Consider the following 18,007-nt stretch of genomic DNA (forward strand, 5'->3'; position numbering starts at 1 on the left):
TATTGCAGACTGAGGCATACTGAGAAAAAGCACAGAATTCTGGAGCCCTCATGTGAAAATGCACTCAAGGAAAGCCTGCTATTCTTTTAACATGACAGTGAACAGGAAAGACATGTAGCCAAGTACAGCAGTGAAGAAACTCCAATCCTAGTACACAGGGAGTGATGGTCTGGGTAAAGATAGGGATGAACAGTATAGCCAGTGGAAAGATTCTTCCTGACTTCTGAGAAAATCAGACTCTGGTTCAGTGGCTGACTCTTTACCATTTGAGTGGGTCCCCAGACTATAAAGATGGCAAAAGTCCAAGGGATGGAGGGATGGATGGACACAAAGCTCTGCTGAACAGAGGGCCATGGGAGACAACTCTCTTGAAATCATGCTTTGAGAAACACCTAAAGTACACACAACCTTTTGTCAGGATTCTTAAGGTAATTGGATATTGCAAGTTGATATAATTTTGTGTTTATATGATGATCAAATGTACATTTTTCTAGACAGATGGTATTTATCTTTCATCAGATTTTCTGACACTCAAAAAGAAAGAGAGTGAATCTATACAACCTTAACTGAATTTTCTTTTTTTTTTTAAATTTTTTTTTCAACATTTATTTATTTTTGGGACAGAGAGAGACAGAGCATGAACGGGGGAGGGGCAGAGAGAGAGGGAGACACAGAATCGGAAACAGGCTCCAGGCTCTGAGCCATCAGCCCAGAGCCCGACGCGGGGCTCGAACTCCCAGACCGCGAGATCGTGACCTGGCTGAAGTCGGACCCTCAACCGACTGCGCCACCCAGGCGCCCCTTAACTGAATTTTCTAATATGGTCCATTTGCCACATTTCAAGTGTTCCGCGGTCTCATGTGGTAGTGGCTGCTGTGTTAGTGCACACACATAACATTTCTTTGTCACAGAAAGTTCTATGGATGGTGCTGACTTACAGAAATGGTGTTTTTCCTCTATAAAAGTTCTGTAAGAAGGCTTGGATATCAGACACCCACATTCAAATTTCTTTTGGTGCTGTGGAACACTGTAGACTCTTAGAAGACGCATATCTGAACATGCTGACTACCACCAGATGCTAGTAACCAAAGGAGGCTTTTCTTTAGCTGGTTGGCATTCTACCAGCACAAATTCCTATCAAGAAAAAGATGGTGGGTGATATGAATTATTGAATGCCCTCATTATATTTGGGAAGGCATCAGAAAAGCATGAAAAGAACAGCAGAAAAGGCTGAATTAAAATTATCAGGGTTCATCATTGACAAAGACCTAGTTTCTCTCTTTTTTCCTTTTACATGAGGCTAGTAGAATCCCCCACAAGGTCTTCAAGGACTGAGGATTACATGGTGATACAGGGAATTTGGGCAGTTCTTTCCTCTTTATGAAGATTAAATTTCTATTCCTATAACTGTAGAAAGAGTTCTGCCCTGAATGAACTGTCAACTACTCTTAGGAGCACAGCAAAAAAGAATAGACTCAATAGTCCTGTCCATGATCATTCAGAGAGGCAGCATTGCCTGATGAGTAAGACTGGACTTTGATATCAGACCAGAGTTGAGATGTAGACTTTTCCCCTACAAACCATGCAATTGTGGATACACTGTTTAGCTTCTCCATGCCTCTATTCTGTCATCTGGAAAAACGGAACTTATCTCCCAAGGCCACAGCAAAGACAACAATACTATGATCCAAATAAGCATGAAGTGCAGGGTTTAGCTTGTAGCCAGCCCTGAACAAGCAGGAGCTTTTAGTCTCTTTCATAGTCTTCATGTTTCCTAATTCCTTACTGGGAATGCCCTCTGTTTTGGGTTTTGGATACCCTGGGTTTTTTTATTACTGTGAACACCTATTTTTCTTTTCTTTTCTTTTTTTTTTTTTTTTTTTTTTTTTTGAGAGAGAGAGAGAGGGAGAGGGAGAAAACAAGTGCGGGAGGGGCAGAGGCAGAAGGGCACAGAGGATCCAAAGTGGGCTCTGTACTGACAGCAGAAAGGCCGACACGGGGCTCAAACTCACAAACTGTGAGATCATGACTTGATCCGGATGGAGTAAGACGCTTAACTAACTGAGCCAAGCAGACGCCCTGTGAATACCTATTTCTTAATGGCTGCTCCCAGCCGAGCCTTTCCAAAAATTCTTCCTGATTTATGAGTCACAAACTAAAGAGGCTAAGATCTGTGGTATTACATGTAAGGAAAGAGGTGGGGCAGCTACTTGTACTGAGAATTATGCCAGGTGTTTCATTAATTGTTAAGATCACCGTATCCATCACAGTGTTATATGTAATAGGGAAACTGGGAACAATCTAAATGCCTGACAGAGCACTGGAACATTGGCTTTGACAAATCATTTCAAAGTAATGTCTCCCATTAATATTTGTTTACATGCATAAATGATTATTACATTGTATGAGGTGGAAAAATCTGAGCCAAACACCCCTCTGTCCCAGCATCCCCTAGAGACACTTGTGTAAATGCATGCCAGGAGGCATGTTGAGAATATTCAGTTATATGGGAATGCAAGCTGGTGCAGCCACTCTGGAAAACAGTATGGAGGTTCCTCAAAAAACTAAAAATGGAACTACCCTACGACCCAGCAATTGCACTACTAGGCACTTATCCAAGGGATACAGGTGTGCTGTTTCGAAGGGACACATGCACCCCCATCTTTATAGCAGCACTATCCACAATAGCCAAAGTATGGAAACAGCCCAAATGTCCATTGATGGATGAATGGATAAAGAAGATGTGGTGTATATATACAATGAAGTATTACTCGACAATCAAAAAGAATGAAATCCTGCCATTTGCAACTACGTGGGTGGAACTGGAGGGTATTATGCTAAGTGAAATTAGTCAGAGAAAGACAAAAATCATATGACTTCACTCATAGGAGGACTTTAAGAGACAAAACAGATGAACATTAAGGGAAGGGAAACAAAAATAATATAAAAACAGGGAGGGGGACAAAACAGGAGACTCATAAATATGGAGAACAAACTGAGGGTTACTGGAGGGGTTGTGGGAAGGGGGGATGGGCTAAATGGGTAAGGGGCACTAAGGAATCTACTCCTGAAATCACTGTTGCACTACATGCTAACTAATTTGGATGTAAATTTAAAAAAAAATTTAAATAAAATTTTAAAAATTAATTAATTAATTAACATTTTGTAATACCAAAAAAAAAAAAAAGAAGAAGAAGAAGAAATTCTATTTCCATAACAGTTACAGGATGATTCAAATTATCTAACTTATGCTGGATGAACTGTAGTACCTTATGCTTTTTAGGGAATAGTCCATTTTATGTAAGTTGTCAAATATATGTGTGAAGAGTTTTTCACAGTATTCTCTTTACCCTTTTAATGTCTTCAGGGTCTATAATCAAGTTCCCTGTTAAATTTTTGCTATTAGTAATTTGTGTTTTATCTCTTCTTTGTCAACCTTGCAAGAAGTTTATCAAATATATTGATCTTTATGAAGAGAAAAAACAAGAATATACAGTCATAGCTCCAAACTACAAACATTTCAGATGTCCATTAACAAGACCATGGACAAATAATGGTATATTCACACACAGAATGTTACAAGGATAATAAAAACAAATTTTTAAACTGTAACTCTATGAAACAACGTGACGAATTTTACAAGGATAATATGAAATGAAAACAGCTAAGTTCAAAACTGATTCTATTTACATAAAGGTCAAAACAGAGAAATTATAATTGTCTTGTTTAAGATGATAAAGTACAAGGAAAAGCAAGGAACCACTTACCATGGCAGTGATCACCTCTGAGTAACTAGGGTGGGGCGAGACTATGGGAGGCGGGGGACACTGAAACAGCTCTGACAAGGTCCTGGTTTTGTTTTGTTTTGAAGTGGTAGTTCCTATTTATATTACTTCTTAAATTGTACCTTCATGCCCTTATTATAATTTCATAATATAAAGAAAAGGGAAACAAGCACAAATCTATACTTTCCAATGTGATCTCAATTATAGAGATTTCTGCATGCATGGGGGAGAAAAGATCAACAGTGGTTTTCTCTGGGCAGCAAAATGTAAAGGGATCTATATTGTTTTCCTTAGAGATTTCGTATTTTTCAAATTTTTAATAATGAACAGTACTACTTTTATAATAAGAATAGGGGCGACCGGGTCACTCAATATGTTAAGCATCTGACTTCCCCCTCGGGTCTTGATCTCATGGTTCATGGGTGTGAGACCCGCCTCTGGCTCTGTGCTGACAGAGCCTGGAGCCTGCTTCAGATTCTGTCTCCCTTTCTCTCTGCCCCTCCCCCGCTCACACTGTGTCTCTCCCGCTCTCTCAAAAATAAATACACATTAAAAAAAAAAAAAGAATAAAAAGCAAAACCACCAACTGCTCAGTTCTGGCTCTTCAATTTACATCTCAGCATGGGATCACTTTGAGAAAGAAAAATTTCTCTTCTCCTTTCCAGGTAGAAATTGGGAGAGAGGGAGAGTCACACAATTAAAATCCTACTACTACAGCGTTGGTCATCTGTGTCAATGACGAGGCCTTGGGTAGCTCACTCAATGGAAATCAGCAAAGATACTTCCTAGATGATCCTAGAACTCCTATAACTCCCTGCCTGTTCTTTCAAAGTCTAGAAAATGAGCCAGAAACTGAGCAAGAAGAGGTATTGGGATTAACTACCACTTTTTAACTCATCATTGTCATAACATTAATTAATGTTGCAGGCATTAATCCTACCCTAACGTTCACAAGAATTCAATAAAGTAGATACATATTTGACACTGATATTCTAGGGCTCAGAGGGGTGGAAGGACTTAGCCAGATGTCTGAATGCATTTCAGTGGCATTTTGGCCATGGTTTACATTTACTTGAGTTTTCTCATCTATTGTTTACACTCACAAAAATCATGTAAAATAGTTCAGAGTAGTTGTGTGATTTGCCCAAGGACACACAGCTATCAAGAAGCTATAATTTTTAATAACTTGTTTCTTTTTGTCTTGAGGGGGTAATATTTTTCCTGTACCCCAACTAAATGCCAATACATCTATGTTCTCCCATACTTTTAGTTATGACATCTAGGTAATTATGTAATTATAATCTCCTGTAAGAAGAAATGAAGATGTTGAACATGACACAGAGGCTGCAAAAATGTTATGTCCCTAAATCCAGTGGAGTGAGCAGGCAGGTACAATCCAGAAATAGCATTCAAGTTTTCTCCTCTTTTTTTTTTTTTTTTGCAACAGAGATGAGATTAAGGTATAAGAGTAAGGTTTAAGATCTTGTGGGTTAGTAATTGTCTGATTCCCCTATCGACCTCATCTCTCAGGTCTCCAGGGTTCGCTCTTCTTTTTCTACTTTGCCCTAAGGGAGTTAACCTTCGCAGCTGCTTTCAAGGACCCTACTTTCCGGCTCCCAGTCCTGAGGAGAACGCTTCCTCCTTGGCTTCTCCCGGCAAACCTCGAGCAGAATCTCCCAGCCCTTGAGTCTCCTCAGGGTTAAAGCTGCTAAATATCAGGGTTACCCAGGAGTGAGTGCTTTCTCAACACCGTCTTGGAAGGTGGGTCACTATTTTGGCAGAAGGGAGAGGGCAGTGGAATTTGTTCTGAGTAGGGACGGTTACGCAAAATGCAAGGAGGAAGAGGAAGCTGATAGGGGAATTGGTGAGTCAGAAGAGAAAAGGACGACTTGGCTAGCAGTGAGCCTCTCTAAAGCGGTGGAGAAGCCTAAGCCATTATCAAGGTAAGAAGAGAGTTTTCTCTGGATCACCTCCACAGCAGAGCCACTGTCCTGGGGCTCCTGGAGCGGAGTATCAGAAAACCTCCGACAGCTTTGCTGGGGATTTTAATGGCAATGGGAGAAGAGGGGGTTGTGGAGGGAGGCTAAATCAGAATCACCTGGAAAATCTCCTCGAAAAAGCACAAGTTGCTTGCCAGCACCTTCCTCAACCCCACGCAGCTCCATTCCTGAAAGGATCTGGAAAAGCCTAGAATGCCAGTAGGGTTGTCCTGATAGATGTTTTGTAGATGGTCCCCTAATGCATCTAACTTGTTCAGATCCTGGCTTCTGAGCTCAAGTTTCTATACATCCTGTGGCTTCTCTGATCAGGTGCTGGAGCGTGGCAGGCAGGACGTTCAGAGAGCTGTAGATTTTCTCTAGCTCAAGTGAGGTGTGATGTGATAATTGAAAGCTCTCAGACCTGAGACTCAAAAGACCTGGGGTCTGATTCAGGTAGAGCTATTTCCACCATGGAGTCAATCAATTAAAGTTCAGCTTACTTATTCTGAAAAATAGGTGTGTGGCTTATCACTGTCCTGTATATCTAGCTGGATTGTTGACAAATGGGGTTTCAAAGTTGTGGAGTGCTACTATTCAGATGTAAAATAGGATTAAGTTAGTAAGATTAAGTTATGAAGCCAGCACATCAGCCAGAGTAGAAGAGACTTGTGTCTTGTTTGGACTCAGACAAGTCTAGAACTTCTAGTTGGAATTGAAACACATTTATATGTGCCAAATAAAAATATCTTGCCCCATCTTCCTTACCCGGATCAATTAGGGCATCTCAAACAGGAAAAACTACTCTACAAATGTTTGTCATTCAGTCATCACTCAGTAGATGTTTCTTGAGTGCCTACTATGTCCGGACACTACTGTTGGCACTGGAGTCACAGCAATGGTGAGGACCCGGGTTCAGACCTCTTTGTACTTTAGTCTGGTTAGTGTTTGTTATTATAAGGTCACCTTGCCTAGGTGCTTACCTCCATGGTTTTCCTGGGTTTATGGCTATATGTGTGGATGCCACTTTCCCCAAGCCAGCTCTCATCTCTCGGTTTGTGAAAATATTTCATGCCATCTTTAATTTCGGGTTATGGGAGCATAATCTCACAGGGGAATCTAAGTTAGGAATGTGCCAATGGGTGGAATCCAGGGCTCTTAAATTGTCATCTGTTAATTTTTTCCTCAGAATTCTTCATTTTGTTTCTAAAAGGCTACACAGTACCCATTTGGGGGTTTATCCACTATTCGGCCCTCTGGAATCAGGCTGAGGTCATCCACCCTGGCGCCTCATGGTCCCTGAGCCTGACATGGGTGCTCCCTCTTGGGGGACAGTGATGGTAGGATGTGATGAGGGTTTTCTCCTTTTTTTCTTCTTTGCCTGAGCTAGTTAGACAAGAGAAGTAGTCTGAGTGGTCTCATGCCCTCCAATATAGTTTTTATTTCTTCTTAAAAAATTTTTTTTTGTGGGCGCAGCTGGGTGGCTCAGTTGATTGAGCATCCAACTTCTGCTCAGGTCATGATTTCACTGTTTGTAGGTTCAAGCCCCGCATCAGGCTCTGTGCTGACAGCTCAGAGCCTGGAGTCTGCTTCGGATTCTGTGTCTCCCTCTCTCTCTGCCCCTCCCATCCTTGCTCTCTCTCTCTCTCTCTCTCTCTCTCTCAATCAAAAATAAAATAAAACATTAAAAAAAAATTTTTTTTAATTTTTTTAATGTTCATTTCTTTTTTTTTTTAATGTTTATTTATTTTTGAGACAGAGAAAGACAGAGTGTGAGCAGGGGAGGGGCAGAGAAAGAGGGAGACACAGAATCCAAAGCAGGTTCCAGGCTCTGAGCTGTCAGCACAGAGCCCGATGCAGGGCTTGAACCCACGGATTGTGAGATCACAACCTGAGCCGAAGTCGGATGCTTAACTGACTGAGCCACCCAGGTGCCCCATTAATGTTCATTTATTTTTGGTAAATTTGAGCAGGCCCTGTGCTGACAGCAGGGAGCCTGATGTGGGGCTCAAACACATGAACTGTGAGGTCATGATCTGAGCCAAAGTTGGAGGCTTAGCCACCCAGGCACCCCAGGTTTTATTCCTTATTAATAAATATTTTTAAAAAATAATGTTCATGAGGGGCACCTGGGTGGCTCCAGCAGTTGGGTGTCTGACTCCCTCACGTCATGATCTTGTGATGATCTCGTGATTCGGTTCGTGAGTTCAAGCCCCACATTGGGCTCTGAACTGTCAGCACCAAGTGTCTCCCTCTCTCTCTCTGCCCCTCCCCCACTCATGCTCTGACTCTCTCTCAAAAATAAATAAACTTTTATTTTTTATTTTTTTTAATATATGAAATTTATTGTCAAATTGGTTTCCATACAATGCCCAGTGCTCATCCCAAAAGGTGCCCTCCTCAATAGCCATCACCCACCCCTCCCTCCCTCCCACCTCCCATCAACCCTCAGTTCTCAGTTTTTAAGAGTCTCTTCTTATGCTTTGGCTCTCTGCCACTCTAACCTCTTTTTTTTTTTTTTTCCTTCCCCTCCCCCATGGGTTTCTGTTAAGTTTCTCAGGATCCACATAAGAGTGAAAACATATGGTATCTGTCTTTCTCTGAATAAATTTTTAAAAATTAAAAAAAAAAACTAATGTTTATCATTTTTTTCTAGTTTTCATTAATACACATTCAGTGTAGAAACTACTTTTTTTTGGAGTAAGGTTAACTGTACCATATTATCAAACCTACGCCTCTGACTTTCTTAATATCTTGCTCCATGTAATTGAGGTAGTATTGGTTCTGTGCTCAATACTCAATGGAATCACCTACACTTTATTTTATTATTTTTTGTATTTCACCTAAATTTCAGTAACTGATACTAAAGAGACATCTGTGTGCATTTTAAAGGACAAGTTTCTTTCTCACAGTGAATCCCACTCAGTTATCTGCTCTCCAGCAATGACTATGCCTCACCCCATATGCAACTATTATTTATTCAACAAGTGTTTAAAGAGCCTTAAGCAGTTATAAGTTTCATGTACCTGTAAATAAGATAAGACATACCATTTACCCTTAAGTTACAGTGGCCCAGTGGGAGAGACATTCACTTACAGTTATTTAAAGTGAGAGATGGATGGTACTGGAAAGTTTGGGGAACAACTAAATCTCAGGAAGAAGGGCTTCTAAATAACAAGGCAACTTTGAAAGACCTGAAAGTTAAAGTATGGAGCCTCATGTGCCAAAAAGGAGGGGACTGACGGGGGGTCAGAGATCAGATCATGAAGGACTCTGGGGTACAAGACTTGGGGATTTTGATTTATTCCTATATGTACTGGAAAGTTATTGAAGGATTTCAAGGAGAGGAGTGATAGATTTGTGCTTTAAAATGATAGTTTTTGGCAGCAGTGGATGATGGAGAATAGAAACAGAAGACAGAGGCTACTTACTATCAAAGACCAGGCTAGCGATGAGCAGACCTCAGATTCTGACAACAGCAAGGGTGGAATTTGAGAAACTGAACAGCCAGGAAAGAACACTTGGAAAGGTGGACTAGGGTCTCTGGAATGGAGAGATCTCATGCCATACACTTCTCACAAATGCCTACCAGCTCCAAGGACTACAGAAGACGTTGGTGCAGGACAGTGGGGGAGAGGCGGTGGTTAGATTAGAGATTGCCATAAAAAACTTGACTTGCCCTTTCTTCATGGAGCCATATCTGCTCACTTCTCCTAGGCCCTCAAGCCATCTCTACAGCTGATTACAGTCTCTGCAGAAATGAGCTTTGCCTACAGTATTCCCTGGCTGTCCTGGCTAGACCCAACACAGTGACAAGAGATGGGACTCACTCTATGAAAGCATATTTTCTTTCTGGCCAGGGTGAGTGCTCATGGTAAAAAAAAAAAAAAAAGGAGAGAACAGAATCAAAGGGTTTCCATGGGAATTCCTGAGAACCATGGATAACTAAAGCCTGGGGACAACTGGGGACAGAGTTAGAAGCCCTGGCTCCAGCTCTGAGAGAGAATGGGCATGAGGCCAGGAGCTACTGGCAGGCAAGGAGGACTCAGGGCCATTGATCCCACTCAGGATACTGAGTTGGCCCAAAGCCAGCATGGGGGAGAGAGAGTATTAACTTTGAAAAGTCTACATCCCTAATGCTTAGGAGATGCTAGCTTTTTCTTGAGTTGATTATAGGCCCTAGAGGCTCTGCATATAACTTTCTATCAGTTTCCTTATAAGTGTGCATGGGTCAAATTCTTCCCTTCTTTATTTTTTGTCTCTTTTGCTGTGCTGTTTCCTATCTTTTTTCCAATTTTCCTTCATACTCACATTACCTCTGGGAGAAGATATCTTGCTAACGTCATTTCCTCAGTCTTTCGGGGTGGGGGCAGATGGGGGCATTCTTGGCCATTATTAACAATAGCCTAGTTTTTAATCATTTCTTCTTGGGCTCAAGTTTAAAACATCTAAGCGTATATCTTAGCTGGTCCTGTTATAACCTTCAGGGCCAATAAAGGAATTACTGCTGATTGACATTTCCCTGGCATATAGCACGGTGATTTGGGCCATGAAGGAGACATGATCTTCACCGGATCCTTCTGGCACACAAGGAGGAAATATACTGTTGTAATGAATGGAAGAGAAGAGTTTCTGTGCCCCTGCCACACAAGGTTTGGCTTGGGTAAATACGCACTTCCCAGAAGGTTCAGGGGACTTCCAAGGGAAGCCCACGTGCTGGCAAAGCACGCTCCATCTCTTCAGGAAGCAAGTTATAAACTTCAAGAGTCACATTTGTGGCTGTCCAATTCCTCCTCTAAAATCTACCCTCTAGAATCTCTGCAGCTCTGGATATACAGGATGGTTTATGATCAGTATGAAGGCCATCTGGGTGACAGATATCAAAGCTATACACTTCCATATTTTTTGACTCCACAATCCCATTTCTGGGGATTTAGCTTACATACACATGTATTGATGTATGAACATAAAGGTCACTACTGAAGTTTTTGAAATGACAAAAAAAGCTGGGAACAATCCAAAAGCCTAACCGCAAGGAAACTAGTTAAATAAATCGTGGTACATGCATATAACAGAAATCTATGTAGTGGTAAAAAGGAATGAGGAAATACTTTATGTGCTACCATGGAAAGTTCAGCAAAACATAAAGTTTATAAAGCAAGGTGTGGAGGGACGCCTGGGTGGCTCAGTCAGTTAAGCATCCAACTTCGGCTCAGGTCATGATTTCACAGTTTGTGGATTTGAGCCCAGCTTCCGGCTCTGTGCTGATAGCTCAGGGCCTGGAGCCTGCTTTGGATTCTGTGTCTCCTTCCCTTGCTCTGTGCTCCTCCCCTGCTCATGCTCTGTTTTTCTCTGTCTCAAAAATGAATAAACGTTAAAAAAAATTTTTTTAAAGCAAGGTGTGTATAACTTGCTACTTTTTCTGTTATAAAGGGGAGGAGGGGAATTAAGACTACATATACATGTGCAAAGACAAAAAATGAACCCAGTTGCTACCTGGGGGCAAGTTGGGAAATCGGCAGATAGGGGACATGTATTGGAAGTAGACTTTCACTGTATAGTAATGACAAAACACCAGCTGGTAGATTAATCCTAGCTGTGAGCAGGGGCATTTGGGTGGCTCCATTAGTTGAGTGTCTGACTTCAGCTCAGGTCACGATCTCACAGTTTGTGAGTTTGAGCCCCATGTCAGGCTCTGTGCTGACAGCTCAGTATAATGAGTTACCATCTTAAGAATTCAAAAGAAACAATTGTAGATTTCTTTGCTGCCACTTGAAACTTTTGCAAAAGAAAGCTCCTGGACGGCTCTGTCCATTAAGCATCTGACTGTCAATTTTAAGTCAGGTCAAGATCTCAGGTCTTGGGGTGCCTGGGTGGCTCAGTCGGTTGAGTGTCCGACTTCGGTTCAGGTCATGATCTCATGGTTTGTGGGTTCAAGCCCCGTGTCGGGCTCTGTGTCGACAACTTGGAGCCTGATGCCTGCTTCGGATTCTGTGTCTCCCTCTCTCTCTGCCCCTCTGCTGCTCACGCTCTGTCTCTCTGTCTCTCTCTCAAATAAGTAAACATTAAAAAAAAATTTTTTTTTAAATCCTATCCATGAGCAGAGAAGAGGTTACTGATGCAGCAACTGGTAAAATTCTTAGGTGTTCTTTCCCCCAGGAAAATACTGTGACCCATTGTCAAGGTATGTCATTACCCCTGTTCACAAAGAGCTCTAGCTGTTTTCTAATTTATGACTATAGGCTTCATCCACGGACACAGATGCTTGTATTTCCCCTTGCTGTTAAAGACTTGGACTAGGACAGGCTCCGGCTGGCAAGTACCCGCCTTATTGCTTTCCTGCATGCGAATTGTAGGAAGCCTTCTTTTAAATTCTAAGTCTGTGGATTTAATGTCCATGATAATGATACTTCTTAAAACAGTTTGAACCATGTGATTATTGCTTATTAAAAACTTTTTTAAAATTAGGGATAAGACCTGTCACCAGGAAACCAGCAAACCCTAAATCCATCTCCAATTACTGTTTAGAAATACATTTTCTTTGTTAAAACTGGAAGGCAGAATATCTTAGGTATGTAGTGATATGTAAATTAGCACCTTGTGGGTACCTGGCTGGCTCAGTCTGTGGAGTAAGCAACTCTTGACCTCAGGGTTGTGAGTTTGAGTCCCACATTGGGTATAGAGATTACTTAAAAATATAATCTTTGGGGTGCCTGGGTAGCTCAGTCAGTTGGGTGTCTAACTCTTGATTTTGGCTCAGGTTGTTATCTCACAGTTTATGGGCTCAAGCCCTGGGTTGGGCTCTGTGCTGACAGTGAGGAGCCTGCTTGGGATTCTATCTCTCTCTGCCCCTTCTCTGCTCACACTTGCTCTCTCTCTCTCAAAAATAAACATTAAACAAACAAACAAAATTTAATAAATAACCTTTAAAAAAATAAAAATTAAAATTAAAATTTTAAAAAAATTAGTACCTTGCTACTATTAATATTTTACACTATGTGAAATAGCTATTCTATCTCTCAATAGTTATTTATGCTAGGAAGTCACCCAAAATGATGATCCAGATTCATCTTAACCCATAACACTAACATATATGTTATATAAAAATAATGTTATATATATTATTATATATAAAATTATAAAATATGTTATATAAAATATATAAACATATTTTATATGTTACATATAAATATATAAACATATGTTATATGTTATATAAAATTATAAAATGTATGTTATATAAAAATAAAAAATATATATAATTATACATAAGTATATATATAATTATATATAATATATAATATATATTATATATTATATATTATATATTATATATTATATTATATATATTATATATATATAGAATTTATATATTATATATGTATATATATAAATATATATACAATTAAAAATTATATATATAAAAAATATAAAAATATATATATATATAATTTTTTTTTTTTTTTTTAGAGAGTGAGTGTGTGCACACAAGAGGGGCAGAGGTATCTTAAGTAGGCTCCACACTCAGCACAGAGCCTGACGTGGGGCTCATTCCCATGACCCTGGGATCATGACCTGAGCCAAAATCAAGAGTTGGGCGCTCAACCAGCTAAGCCACCCACCTGGGCACTCCCATGGTCTTTTCATACAAAGTGAGCCTTGATTATAAAGGGATTAAGTTGAGAGTTGCCACCAGTATATATGAGCCTTAGTGTGAATTACTAAGTGGAACTAATTTCTCTAGATATTTAACATCTAACAGCTGGAAAATCATCCTGACATTCTTATTCTGTTGGACTAAGATACTTTACTGTCACCTACCAGAACATCGTTTTTTAAAGTTTACTTATTCATTTTGAGAGGCTGAGAGAGAACAGGGGAGGGGCAGAGAGAGAGAATCTCAAGCAGGCTCTGTGTTGTAAGTGCAGAGCCCGACAAGGGGCTCAATCCCACAAACTATGAGATCATGACCTGAGCCAAAATCAAGAGTAGGACACTTAACCGACTGAGCCACCCAGGTGTCCCTCAGAGTTTTAAAGATTTTTTTTATTTTTAAATAATTTTAAATAATAATTTTAAATAATAAATATCTTAAAGTTCTAATGAGATGGCATTCCCTAGGGTTGTACAGTATACAACCTGGAAATCTATACTGAGTAGCCCTGATTAGGTTGTGTCAAGCAGTTAAATATTCCCCCAAGCAGCAGCACAGTGGCTAACAGGTCATGGCTCTTAGGTTGGCTTACCACAACTTCCATAGGGTTGGCTATTAAAGAGACAACACTTCGAGACATATAGATTCAGATGTAAGGTCAGCATTGGGTCACTTCCTTATGTCCGTAGTTCCACAGGATGAGACCAAGCCAGAGGGGATCAGATGACAGGTGCCATGGACACTTGGCTCTGCCACTGAGGAGACAACTCCAAGATCAAGCCAAACACTTTTATAGCCTGCAACCATATTGTTCAGGGGATTGAAAGTCCTGTGCTTGCTTGAGATGAAGGAAGGTAATGAGAAATGGCCTATGGCAACCTCCCTCGAGATAGGGGAGGTGGGTGAGGTAATTCTTCATAAGTCAGCTGATCTCCCTTAGTTTCAGAAGGACATTTAACCAAAACTTGGGTCAGACTATGGTTAAGCTTTACCTAAGTGGCCTGTGTATCACCAAGGTGCCACGGTGGAGCTGATCCTCTACGTTGATGAAATATGACTGAGCTCAGTCATTTTTGGTAGGTCACTGGAAAAGAAAGACCAGCAGGGAGGAAGTAAAGAGCCTAAGACAAATAGAACTTACTGACACACTAACTGCAAGGGACAGGGATTGATTCAGAGAAGGATCTGTGCAGTTGGTTGTTAGAAATTTCCAGCACTCTAGCTGCTCCTTGCTCAGGGTTAGGGAATAAAAGCAGATGGAAGGCAGACACCAAAACAGAAGCCTAACACAGCCCTTCTGCTTGTTCCTTAAGGTCCTCCACTTCAGCATGATGCTGCCAAAAAAAATGAGGCCACTGCTGTTCCTGGTTTCCCAGATGGCCATCTTTGCTCTATTATTCCATCTATATGGCCACAACTTCAACTCCCTGTCCACGAAGGAGGAGCCCAAGCCCATGCATGTGCTGGTCCTGTCTTCCTGGCGCTCTGGCTCCTCTTTTGTGGGACAGCTTTTTGGGCAGCACCCAGATGTCTTCTACCTGATGGAACCTGCCTGGCACATCTGGATGACCTTCACAGAGAGCACTGCCTGGAGGCTGCATATGGCGGCCAGGGATCTGATACGTGCCATTTTTCTGTGTGACATGAGTGTCTTTGATGCCTACATGAAACCTGGTCCTCGGAGACAGTCCAGTCTCTTCCAGTGGGAGGGCAGCCGGGCCCTGTGTTCCCCGCCTGCCTGCAATGTGTTCTCGCGGGATATGATCATACCTCAGGCTCACTGCAAACTTCTGTGCAGTAAACAGCCTTTTGAGGTGGTAGAGAAGGCCTGTCGCTCCTATAGCCACGTGGTGCTCAAGGAGGTGCGCTTCTTCAATCTGCAAGTGCTCTACCCACTGCTGAAAGACCCTTCCCTCAATCTGCACATCGTGCACCTGGTGCGGGACCCCCGGGCAGTGTTCCGTTCTCGAGAACACACCACAGAGGAACTCATGACTGACAGCCGCATTGTGATGGGGCAGCAGGGGGAGAAACTCAAGAAGGAGGACCAGCCCTACTATGTGATGCAGGTCATCTGCCAAAGCCAGATGGAGATCTACAAGGCTGTGCAGTCCTTGCCCACAGCTCTGAGGCAACGCTACTTGCTCATACGCTATGAGGACCTGGTCCGGGACCCCCTTGGCCACACTGACCAAATGTATAAATTTGTGGGGTTGAAATTCTTGCCCCAGCTCCAGACCTGGGTGTACAATAGCACTCGAGGCAAGGGCATGGGTAATCATGCCTTCCACACTAATGCCAGGAATGCCCTCAACGTCTCTCAGGCCTGGCGCTGGACCTTGCCTTATGCAAAGGTTTCTCGACTTCAAAAAGTCTGCAATGATACCATGACTTTGCTGGGCTACCACCTTGTCAGATCTGAGCAAGAGCAGAGAAACCTGTCACTGGATCTTCTGTCTACCTAGACCCCCTCCAAGTAAGTCTGCCAAGAGGGTTGAGGAGACTCTGTCCCCACTTGGCACCAGCCTCAGCCACATTAACTGAAGTCTTCTGAGCCTTAATTACATTTCTATCAGTGTACATGTGAGCATGGGTTGTGTCCACACATGTTCAAGCTAGGAGATCTCTGTCTCTACTCATGCCAAGAAGAGATTCAGGAACCTATATGAGCAGCACATTACACTGCTGAAAAAGAAGTATCACCTTTCTTCTCTTCTTGGCCCTCCTATCTGTGTATACCTCAAAGACTTTGGGGCCTGGGGCCCTATTTGACACCACACAGTATCAGTGGAGTAAATCCATAAACTTCTCTGTCCCCAGCGGGACAGGAAAACCAGTGAAATGGGTCTTCTGCCAAAGAGCCCACCAGAATATTCCACAGGGATATGAACTCTGAGCCCATGGAGCTTCTGGTGGATTCAAAAAGGGAACAGAGAACAGGGTTGGATGCTTACTGGTGAGCCTGGCCATCACAGCTATCAGTTGTCACAAATACAAAGATCTCTGCACAACAAACAGAGTGAGCTCTTAAACTCATGGTGTGGCTGGGCCCCCCGTGGACATCATTTTCCCTCAGTGTTTTCCTATCACCTAGAAGATTTTGACTTGTGAAGCCGCCATCTGTTAACACTAAAATTCCAAATAGGATTCTGGTTGGAGTTTCCCCTTTTATGCTTTGTACTTACTTAGTAATAAACACTAATTCTTATAGAATCCTAACCTGATAGCATAAACATCTTTATAGATTTTTAAAAATACTCTTTCTATTATCTATTACCCACACATTAAAAAAAATGCTAAGATAGTGTTCGGTGTCAGATGATAAACTGAGTCTAAACTGATCAATACTGACCATCACATTATGTTCTTACGAATCTGTTGCTGGGGCACCTGGGTGGCTCAGTCAGTTGATCATCCATCTCTTGATTTCAGTTCAGGTCATGATCTCATGGTTTGTGTGATCGAGCCCTGTGTCAAGATTCCCCTATTTGGGATTCTCTCTCTCCCTCTCTCTCTGCCCTTCTTCTCAAACACACACTCTCTCTCAAAATAAATAAGATAGACTTAAAAAAAAAAAAAAAGAATCTGTAGAAAGTAGACAATCAGCAACTAAGCCAGACTCTCATTCTTGTGCAGGGTGTGAGTTGCAATAATATTGTATATATCACTCAAGGGTCTGGGCAAAGGGCTTTCTTTCTTCCTTCCTTCCTTCCTTTCTTCCTTCCTTCCTCCCTCCCTTCCTTCCTTCCTTCCTTCCTTTTTATTTTTTGAGAGAGAGAATGAGAGAGGGAAGCGGGGCTCATCCAAAGCAGGGCTTGAGCTCACCCAAACAAAGGGTTCTTTAATGTGATCCTCAGCCAGATGACCTCAGGTCTAGGATAGCTGGCGCTTTTCACCTCTTCCTGGTCACCTGTCCACATAACAGAGGTTGTTTCTCCCAGTCTTTCCAGCACCCCCTGGTCTAGTTATGCATCAGAATCTACTGTTAGACATTCATTTTGCTATGCCTCACCTGAGATCTGCTGGAATTGGAATCTGTCACAGTGGAGGCTGGGCTTCTGTATGTTGATCAAGGAACCCTGATGATTCTTTCATGGCCAGCCTGGCAAGACCACACCCTGCACGGAGCAGCAGCACTGTTTGCCTTCCTGCTCCAAGACAGATGTCTTTTCAGCATATGCCAAGTATCCATGTTGCATACTTTTGACATTGGTACTGTCCTCAAGTTGGAAGGAATAGGAAAAAGGTCTGTATCTGTCTGGAACTCCAGGGATCTCGGAGTCCTGACTTGTTTAAATTTCACCTTGGCCAAATCCAAAAGATACCATCATTTCATCTTTCCTTTTTTCCCACTCCCCCTTTGGACATGGTCCTCACTCCATAAAGTGTGCCCGATGTCAGATGGAAATTCTCACACTTGATTCTGCCGAGAAGCTCTCAGGCTGTGGTAGCACTGGTGACATGGGAGTAGCTACCCTTGCCAGCTGGATCTGGCAAAGTTCAATGACATGTGGCTCTAATGGAGTGAATTTATTCTAACATCCAAACCTAACCCACTCTAGACACTCCTTAAGAGCCTAGGATCTCCAAGC

At 42.0% G+C, this 18,007-nt stretch overlaps 1 protein-coding gene and 1 long non-coding RNA gene across 2 annotated transcripts in view; one reads left to right on the forward strand and one right to left on the reverse strand.

Moving 5' to 3' along the window:
• LOC125152647 (uncharacterized) overlaps positions 1–18,007 on the reverse strand; it is a 39,804-nt gene that overhangs the window by 1,081 nt on the left and 20,716 nt on the right. The window lies entirely within an intron of this gene.
• On the forward strand, positions 5,654–16,213 carry CHST4 (carbohydrate sulfotransferase 4). The gene is made up of 2 exons (XM_047834761.1): positions 5,654–5,728; positions 14,729–16,213. Exon 2 carries the CDS (start codon positions 14,744–14,746, stop codon positions 15,878–15,880), a length of 1,137 nt encoding a protein of 378 aa, XP_047690717.1. The 5' UTR covers positions 5,654–5,728; positions 14,729–14,743; the 3' UTR covers positions 15,881–16,213.

The sequence above is a fragment of the Prionailurus viverrinus genome, chromosome E2 (genome assembly GCF_022837055.1).
Source record: "Prionailurus viverrinus isolate Anna chromosome E2, UM_Priviv_1.0, whole genome shotgun sequence".
Lineage (NCBI taxonomy): Eukaryota > Metazoa > Chordata > Mammalia > Carnivora > Felidae > Prionailurus > Prionailurus viverrinus.